The sequence below is a fragment of the Nicotiana attenuata genome, chromosome 6 (assembly GCF_001879085.1).
Source record: "Nicotiana attenuata strain UT chromosome 6, NIATTr2, whole genome shotgun sequence".
Lineage (NCBI taxonomy): Eukaryota > Viridiplantae > Streptophyta > Magnoliopsida > Solanales > Solanaceae > Nicotiana > Nicotiana attenuata.
Genome location: NC_031994.1, coordinates 38604099 through 38613260, shown reverse-complemented (window position 1 = coordinate 38613260; position 9162 = coordinate 38604099). Strand labels below are relative to the sequence as shown.

The 9162-nt window shown below is 37.6% G+C and overlaps 2 protein-coding genes across 2 annotated transcripts; both read left to right on the top strand.

Moving 5' to 3' along the window:
• On the top strand, window positions 7420–8845 carry LOC109226857 (acetylajmalan esterase-like). Its single transcript, XM_019391746.1, has one exon. It carries the CDS (start codon window positions 7526–7528, stop codon window positions 8054–8056), a length of 531 nt encoding a protein of 176 aa, XP_019247291.1. The 5' UTR covers window positions 7420–7525; the 3' UTR covers window positions 8057–8845.
• On the top strand, window positions 7547–8845 carry LOC109226856 (GDSL esterase/lipase At5g03980-like). Its single transcript, XM_019391745.1, has one exon. It carries the CDS (start codon window positions 8034–8036, stop codon window positions 8637–8639), a length of 606 nt encoding a protein of 201 aa, XP_019247290.1. The 5' UTR covers window positions 7547–8033; the 3' UTR covers window positions 8640–8845.

Here is a 9162-nt window from a genome sequence, read left to right as displayed (position 1 = left end):
ATCCTCCCCTCTTAAACAAACGTTTGTCCTCGAATGTGTGAAGAATCGCACTGAAGTTATAAAATAACTGAATGCCTTCATCCAACATACACCCGCAGGTGACCCCACATCACCCCAAATCTATATAAACCTGAGGACACCATCACAATTGTAATTTACCCCTTCCACTAATACCAAAAAACCTTAGAGTCAAAATTCTCAACATCCGTTCATCTCCAAAAGACCCGATTCTTACATTCACACCTGGTATCAGTCTCAACCAGCTGCAACAACTTATGCCTATACCCACAAGGTACAACCACACAATGTGCCACATCACACATAGGCCCATAATAACATTTCTGATCACATTAGCTTCCCGAAATCAAATCTACACAACAAGAAAATGGGGCTTTAGCGAGGGGAAATTTGGTCGTTTCCGGCCGTTATAAGTTATTAATGACCGGAAAAAATCCGGTCGTCACCGGTCGTTAAAAGTCCCGACGTTAAAAGTTAACGACCGGTTTACAATCCGGTCGTTAAAGGATCTTTAGCGACGACATAATTTTTGGTCGTTAAACATACTTTTTAGCGACAGAATTTTTCTCTCGCTAATTTGTTATCTGGTCGTTAAAAGTCTTTAACGACAACAATGTATTAAGTCAATTCAAGTGCTTTTAACGATCGATATTTCCTTCGTTAATTGTATAATTACTTTTAACAACCAAAATTCTCTTCGTTAATAGTCATTTATCTATTTGAGAAACCTATCGTTAAAGAGTTTTAATGATCACATTTTTCTTCGCTAATATGAAAATGTAATAAATATAATGAAAATTTAAATTACGTGAATAGTAATAATTATTTATATGCTTTCATACACCCTCAACAACGTTGAAAAATAAACCAAATGCTTGATATCTTGTACAAAGAATTAAAGTATCATATTTGTGAAAGCAGTACAAATAAAATCACATAAAGGATGTACTAGTAGTTTACAATAGGTCATGCGGGAACAAATTAAGTAAGATCATCTTCCTCGAGCTCCTTAGCCTTCAATGTTTCCTTCACTCTTAGAAGTGTTGTCCTCCAAGCATCCTGTGGAAAGAAGATATTTAAGTAGATTGTAGAAAATTGATGTAAAATTACAACATAGTAATATCCAGATAGGAAATATATCTAGATGCAATAAAACCAAAATATAGTAGTTAAACATGAGTGGTTATGCTACAGCTACATAAAACACAAACAATTAAATTAAGCACCCTAGAGAGAGATCTGCAGCTTTGTTTAGAGAAATGGTCCTTTGTGCAAGCTGAGACAACTGAAGAACATTCTGCATATGATGCCCCTGTTGAACTTGTGGCCACTGTTCCATTGCACACAACTAGAGAGTGTGCACACTCAGAGGGGCAGGGGGTTAATGGTGTCAATGTTTGGATAACTGAAGCTGTAGTTGAACAGGGAAAAACGAAGGAACAAGTTACTGAAATAGCTATTAAAGCTACCGATCGCAACAAGGAAGGACAACTGCTTGGTAAGGAAGATATTGCTACTGCACAGGCTGGGGATAAATTAGAAGCATGTTCAAATAATACAAGTCTGTATTATTTATCATCCAGGTTCGACTAAGATTTATCATGATATAAAAATAATCTTGGTGGAATGATATGAAGAAGAATATTGTCAAGTCTGTAATTGTCAGCAAGCAAAGATAGAGCACCAGAAGCCCGNACCAGTTATAGCTGTCATTCTCATCAGGACTAATAATTTCTGATGATGATGCTTTCCGTGAAGTCGCAACATCCTGTACTGAAACTACTACACCACCAGCACCTTCTCTACTGCTAAAGCAGAAGGAGTTGATTGAGCTTGACGCCGGACATCTTTCTCCGTAACCTGTGCCTGAGGCTTCCTTGGTGCCCGTAAGTATATAAAAATGGCGAGCAAGATTACAATAACAAGCGTTTCTTTCATCAAAAGCTAAGGCTTGTGGTGAAAAACTTATTGGTCGAGTCCCTATTTCCTCACAAGCTGAGACAACTGAAGAACATCCTACATATGATGCCCCTGTTGAACTTGTGGCCACTGTTCCATTGCACACAACTAGAGAGTGTGCACACTCAGAGGGGCAGAGGGTTAATGGTGTCAATGTTTGGATAACTGAAGCTGTAGTTGAACAGGGAAAACCGAAGGAACATGTTACTGAAATAGCTATTAAAGCTACTGATCGCAACAAGGAAGGACAACTGCTTGGTAAGGAAGATATTGCTACTGCACAGGCTGGGGATAAATTAGAAGCATGTTCAAAACATGGGCAACAACCACAAAAGGATCGCGTCACAATTTTGCAAGCTGAAATTTCCAGTAGTAATCATATATCTGCTGGGAATTTTAATTGGCCAAAGGATGGGGCTAAGGGTGATGATACAGTTCATAATTTACATGAGAAAGCTTGGACAATGGTGTCCAGCAAAAAAGTCACTCCAGACAAGAACAACGGGCAACAGGTCGAGCAGATCTTCATAAAAAATTCGACTCTTTCTGCCGCTCGACGCAATGTAAATGATGATGATGGGAAGATTGATGGGCATAATTTGCAGTTGGTGGAGTGTAATAAAGCAGAAAACCTTGAATGTAATAACACAAAAAACTGGGCAGCAGCAGCGTCGTCCAAACAGGCTTATCCTGATGACAATGCGGAAGCTCAATTTTCAGCAACTCCTCCATCAAAGAACGAGGCAGCAAAGGTGCAAGGCGAGCAGTTTTTTAATTTCACAGACATCGGGCCAAAGAGGAGAGGATTAAGTCCAAATGTTCCTGCTTTTATACCATCCAAACAGCAGCAACTTGTATCAACTTTGGAGGGTGTTAGTTCGACAATACAAGCTGAGAAAGAGGTTGCAAAATCTGGGCAGCAGCGTGCACTAAATGCCACAGTTGGTCCTAAAGAGAAATCTCTTGCTGGTAGAAGTCAATTGGGTAGTGGATTCTCTCGTAGGACTAAAGCCTCTTCCTCCAGCTTAGATACAAACTTTTCCTCTAAGTTTAAAATGAGCTATGAGGTAGCTGTTAATTCTGACTCGGGTTCAGACAGAAAATCCAGCAGGAACTCATTCACTGCCATGGTTTCCAGAGACGGACCAACTTCTAAAGACCAGCAGTTACTATTGTACAGCTAGTATGAACAACTCATATCATCAAAATGATGGCAGTTTGGGACAAGATTGGATCTCCTTGGTATCAGTATCACATATTGGAGCTCCTTGGGTCAATCTAAACCTACAGATGATGTTCCTACTACTACAGCCTTGGCAAGGCTTTATAAGGCTGTAAACGGTGCTAATTCTAGGCATAATCGACAAGCTGATATGACTGCCTCAGGAGCTAGAATAAATATACAAGAGGAGGTTTTGAATAAAGCAAACACTGATAATAATCAACAAACAGTAGCAGGGGCAGGACATGTTGAAGCATCTATAAATGTTCCAGCTACTGTAGGTTCAGATTTGGAGGTTGTTGTTGCATTGAATGCAACTGCGGATGTTCCCACAAAGGGCTTCAAAACTTTTAGTTGATTCCCACAAAGGCTTCAAATCTTTTAGTTGATTCCCACAAAGGAAATTACAGTTTCTTGTGCTCGGCAAATGTTTCATCACAGTACAAAGTGCAACATTCTTTTTCCCCAACATCTAAGATATCTTTACTTATCAAGTAGGTTTTCTTATATGATGAATGTTGATTCATGTACATCTTAACAAAATGAGGATCTCTAATAAGATTAAACCAAGATTTGCAAACACACCTGAATTGCACGAGAGCTTTGACTGGAAGTCTTGACAAAATGTTTGTTATTTCATCACCAGGTGGATCAGCAGAGATCATTGTGCTTATTAAGATAGTAACGGCAAAAGAAATGCCAAAATATTGGCCTGATGCCTAGTGGATTTGAACAACTTTTACAAGATCAAAGGAATAGGAATTTAGCACCAGTAAATGAAGCACTTACAACTCTGCCAATTAGGCAAGGTCATAAGTGAGAGAGCGACAGAGAACAAACTTTCAAATCTGGGAAAAACATGAGGACTATCAGAGATACCACCTAAACAAAGATAAATATGGATACATAGAAGATGACAACTGCCGCGCTGAAGAAAAAGAGGAAGAGTGGTGAACCAAAGGAAGGTGGAAGTTGGAGAAACCGACAACAATTATTAGGAGAGCGGTGGTGAATAAAGAGATTGACACGGAGCAACCGAAAGGATAATAAAAGGAAAGTAAGGGTCTAAGGGAAACAAATAGGATATGGACAATAAAATCACTTACAACAATGTATCTACAATGAAATAGATAGTGAGGGAAATGTGGAGCTTGGATTCTATATAAACCTTCTCTACTTAGTTAACATTAGTTGCCAAGTTAAGATGATGCCTTATTTTGCTAAGTTAGTATCTTGATAACATCATAAATGTTAGCCACTGAACACGTTATCATTCTCAAAAAAAATAAACGGTAGCCACTAAAATATTGTATTTCAAGAAGATTGGACAAGGATGAGTATTAGAGAAGTGATCAGTAAGAAAATATGAAGCATACATAAAACTGAAAAGGTCCTAATTACCATAACCAATACCATATGATTCGACGTGTGTAAGAAAAACAGTTGATCATGTTTAATACCTCATCATTTGTCAACTTATCATCAAAGGAAAGTGTTATGGGTACATGTTTTCAAAGAATAAAAGTTTCGTCTAAGGCATGGACCTACTTAATCCTTTTCTGCTGAAGAACAGAAAATAGAAAGACCTATTTGTGCACACTGAACAGTATGATACAACAGATGTGTGAGCACTAAAACAGACATACTCACGCTCAATCTTAATTAAGGCAAGCAACTATAGTTTTCATTTAATGAAGGTTTAATCAGACAAATGATCTTCTGACTATGAACCGCTAAACACATGGTTATGAACACCCTTAAAACGTTCTGTTCTATGAAATGAGCATGTTGAGTCTATCCAAACAAATATTAATTACTAATCATATGCAGAAAGTATCCCCTTATCTGCAAATCACACAGAAGGCTAAAATATATATAATAATTAATTTAGTTAATTTAGAAGCAAAGTCGATCACTAGTTGTTCATAAACATTAATTAATCACCTTTCATTTCGTGTTAATATGTTTATCAAGATATTCTCTTAAAGGGCAACTCTAAAACAAATTCTGAGAATCAACAAGAAAGTTCTACTTAATGTTAAATGAGTGAATTCGTAAAGAAATCAATTATCTAACCAAACAATTTATACTCCAAACTCGACTTATCCTTAAACGACTCATTTTGAAGCTTGATTCACAATTAATTAGATAAAATAGAGAGGGAGTGACACTAATAGACTTGTTAAGCAAAATGTTCCTTAACAGCAATTGAAAAATCAGCAATTACACAGATTTTGACTCCAAAATTCAAGTATGGAAAAAAACAACTAATTGAACTCGGAACCGTGAACGTCATCCTCGAACAGTCACATCCGAACCAGCGAAACACCAACCAAACTCAAGCAAGATCCGTGAATGAACATCAACAGAGCAGAAACTAATATATATGTATGTGTGTGTATATATATATATATATATATATATATATATATATATATATATATATATATATATATATATATATATATATATATATATATANATATATATATATATATATTAGTCGAAACGCGAAACGCGAACAGAAAATCAACAGGGCGTACAATTGTAATCAACAGCGAAACTAATGAAGATTAACAGGGCGTACAATTGTAATCAACAGCGAAACTAATGAAGATCAATAGGGCGTACAATTGTAATTTCTTTTCTGAAATTCGAAATGCGAACACACAATCGAAGAAGAAAACTCAAGAGCAGAGAACAATTTTGCCCTTAAAACCCTAGCTTTTCAATCACTTTTTCTGTTTGAAATTAAAAATTGAATTTGAAAAGCCATGGCTTGGAATTGAGATTTCATCTAAACTAAAATTAACATAAAAGGGTACAATTTCGAACCTCACCTGAGAAGAAACTCGAAGTTGAGCAGTTATCAATGGAAGTGACCAAAATAAGCGTTCACAGCAGGAGAAATAGCAGGTCGTTTACCAAAATAAGTTTAGGGTTTTTTCCTTTTTTTTGGGTAGTTCGCGATACAGGCGTGGGTTTGGGAAAAAAGAGGGAAATATTAGCGCCAATTTTTATTCATTAATTTTTTGACGACCGGCTATGTTATATTTTAAGGGCCAAATACTATTCCCTCTTTAATATTGTGCTAATAATTAGTTTCAACGACCGGGAAAAAAATTGGTTGCTATAAGTATACTTATAACGACCGGGTTTATGTCCCTTCGTTAAGAAGTGGTCGTTAAAAATTAAATTTCTTGTAGTGTAATTGTCTTCTAGTTTTCTATTACCAGTATCGGTTATCGTTTCTACCGTGCTTAACTTCATATTGATATTGTTCCCTGTTAGTTTCACATTTATACTTGTACATGTTATTATGTCTAGTAGGTGTCTTGACTGTTCCTCGTTACTACTCTACCGAGGTTACTTGATACTTACTAGATACCTCAGTGGGTGTATTCATGTTACGCTTTCTGCATATTTTTGTGCAGATCGAGGTACTTCGGAGTTTGTTGATCATTACGTGGCTGATCATATATTGCTGTGGAGACTTCAAGGTATACCTATCATTGCGTTCGCAGGCCTATGAGTCACCTTCTGAAGTTTATTTTGTACAGTTTATGTCTATTCCGGAACAGTTGTACTTAGAAATTTTCTAGTGAACTCTGTAGAGCTTATGACTTGTATTATCGGTTTTGGGAGATTGTACATCATGTTGGGATTGGTGGCTTTATATAGAAAAATATGGTTCATGTTTAATAGTTGTTTTGGTTAAATTCTGTTATTAACTCAGAGGGTAAGGCTTACCTAGTCTAAGAGACTAACCATCAGAATTCCTAAGGAAGGATTTCGTATCGTGACGCTAATCATGATTAAAGTATTTAATTTGTTCTTTTATCCATAATCCCCAATAATATCTTTTATCTCTTTTAGCTCAAGTTTGCCCTTGTATAAATCTATGTGATTGTCCTTGTTTTTTTCCCCCTCAGGAGAGCAAAAGACGATATTGACAATGATTCGACAATTTAAAATTAAAACCTTATATTCCGAAATCCTTCACCTACATTGAGACATTAGTACTAAATTTTGTCTTAGAACTGTGGGCATCACGTGGAAAGAAAAACTGTACATATCATAGCTCCACATTGTAGAATATCAACCACTTGACCAGTCAAAAAGCCAACACGAGACTTTGTTTTTTGGCAATTGGCATTAAACAAAAATAAAAACACAAAAGGGAAAGAGAGACAAAGTGACAACCAGCCACTGAACAGCCACTGAACAGCTAAAGCCATCGCTTTTGTATAGCAGTAGCAGCCAGGAACTTCCCTACCTATCTATATATAGTACACCGATTTCTATTTCAGACATAAACTTTCTTAAATGGCTACTCTTTCAATAACCCAGATTTCCTTGTCCCTTTCACTCATTACATTGACAGCTTTCTTCTTTACTCCTTCAACTGCCCAAACTAAATGCAACATTAATTCAGTGTACCAACTCGGCGATTCTCTCGCCGACGCCGGTAATGTCATCCGTACACCCGGCGCCTCCATCATTTTCCGTGCCGACCGCTCTCCTTACGGCTCTACTTTCTTCAACAGACCCACTGGCCGTTTCTCAAACGGCCGTGTCATTATCGACTTTATTACCAAATCTTTCAAACTCCCTTTCCTCAATGCTTACTTGGACAGGGGTGCTGCTTTCACACAAGGCGTTAATTTCGCCGTCGCTGGTGGTACAGCCCTCAACACTTCCTTCTGGACTGCCCGAAACATTCGGTTGCCCACTTGGAACACCCCGCTCGCAAACCAATTAGGTTGGTTCAAAACTCATCTTCAGTCCACCTGTGGCTCCAGATGTGCAGACTCTCAAAAACTCTCTGATAGTAATGGGGGAATGGGGCGGAAATGATTACTACAATGGTTTTTTCCAGAACAAACAGATCCCAGAAGTTAGGACATACGTTCCTAACGTTGTCGCGGGGATTATGAGAGGCATCAAAGATGTGATTCAGCTCGGAGCCACGCGCTTTTTGGTTCCAGGAATTTACCCACTCGGGTGCTTGCCGCTTTATCTAACATCATTTCCTGACAATAATACAGGCGCATACGACCAAATGGGTTGCTTGAGGAACTACAATGACTTCGCTTCGTATCATAATAGATACGTGAGCAGGGCTATCGCGAATCTGCAGCGAGAATTCCCGAATGTTAGCATTGTGTACGGGGATTTCTATGGTTCCCTTTTGACAGTTATGCGCAGTGCTTCTTCCTTTGGATTTGACCAGAACACGTTGCTTAGTGCGTGTTGTGGAACTGGAGGGCGGTATAACTTTAACTTTAGGTCCGTGTGTGGAGCTGCTGGGATCAATGTTTGTTCGAATCCGGCTAGATACGTGCACTGGGATGGAATTCATTTGACAGACGAAGCTCATCGTCGTATGACAGACATTCTTGTCAACGACATGTTGTCCAAATTCAGGTGTGCTGTTTAGGCAACTAACTAGGTTGAAGATTATTAATATGTATCCAAGATTGGATATCGTTGTGTGTTTTAATTAGGGTCAAATGTATCTTTTTGTTTGATGAGTGGAGCTAGAGGTTTTGATCACGTGCTCTCTGTGAGGTGTGACTATTCAAGCGTCCAAAAGTTCTCGTTTCTTGCTAAATGATGAAAAATTACTTTACCAAGTTCAGTTGAGCCAATAAGACTACGTTTATTTTCGTTTAATTCAGAATTTGATTTAAATTTTCATTTATGGTGAAAATCAAACGAACTCACTTAGTTAGTAAGTGACAAGATATGATTTCTTTTCTTTTAAATGGTAATCAAGACAAAACGCAGCGCGTCTCACATGAGTTTGACACTTTACCAGCTAGATATCTTTTGAATTTTTTATAAGCAGTATTTGTAAATATTTACCTATAAAGCCAGTTATTTTAATATCAATGCTAAAAAAAAAAAAAAGCGACATAAGATCCATTCATATGTTTATTCTGTGGAAAATAAATAGAAGA

Bases quoted from the DNA above. Each gene is read 5' to 3' on its own strand.
- LOC109226857 (XM_019391746.1), top strand. From the start codon at position 7,526: ATGGCTACTCTTTCAATAACCCAGATTTCCTTGTCCCTTTCACTCATT.
- LOC109226856 (XM_019391745.1), top strand. From the start codon at position 8,034: ATGGGGGAATGGGGCGGAAATGATTACTACAATGGTTTTTTCCAGAAC.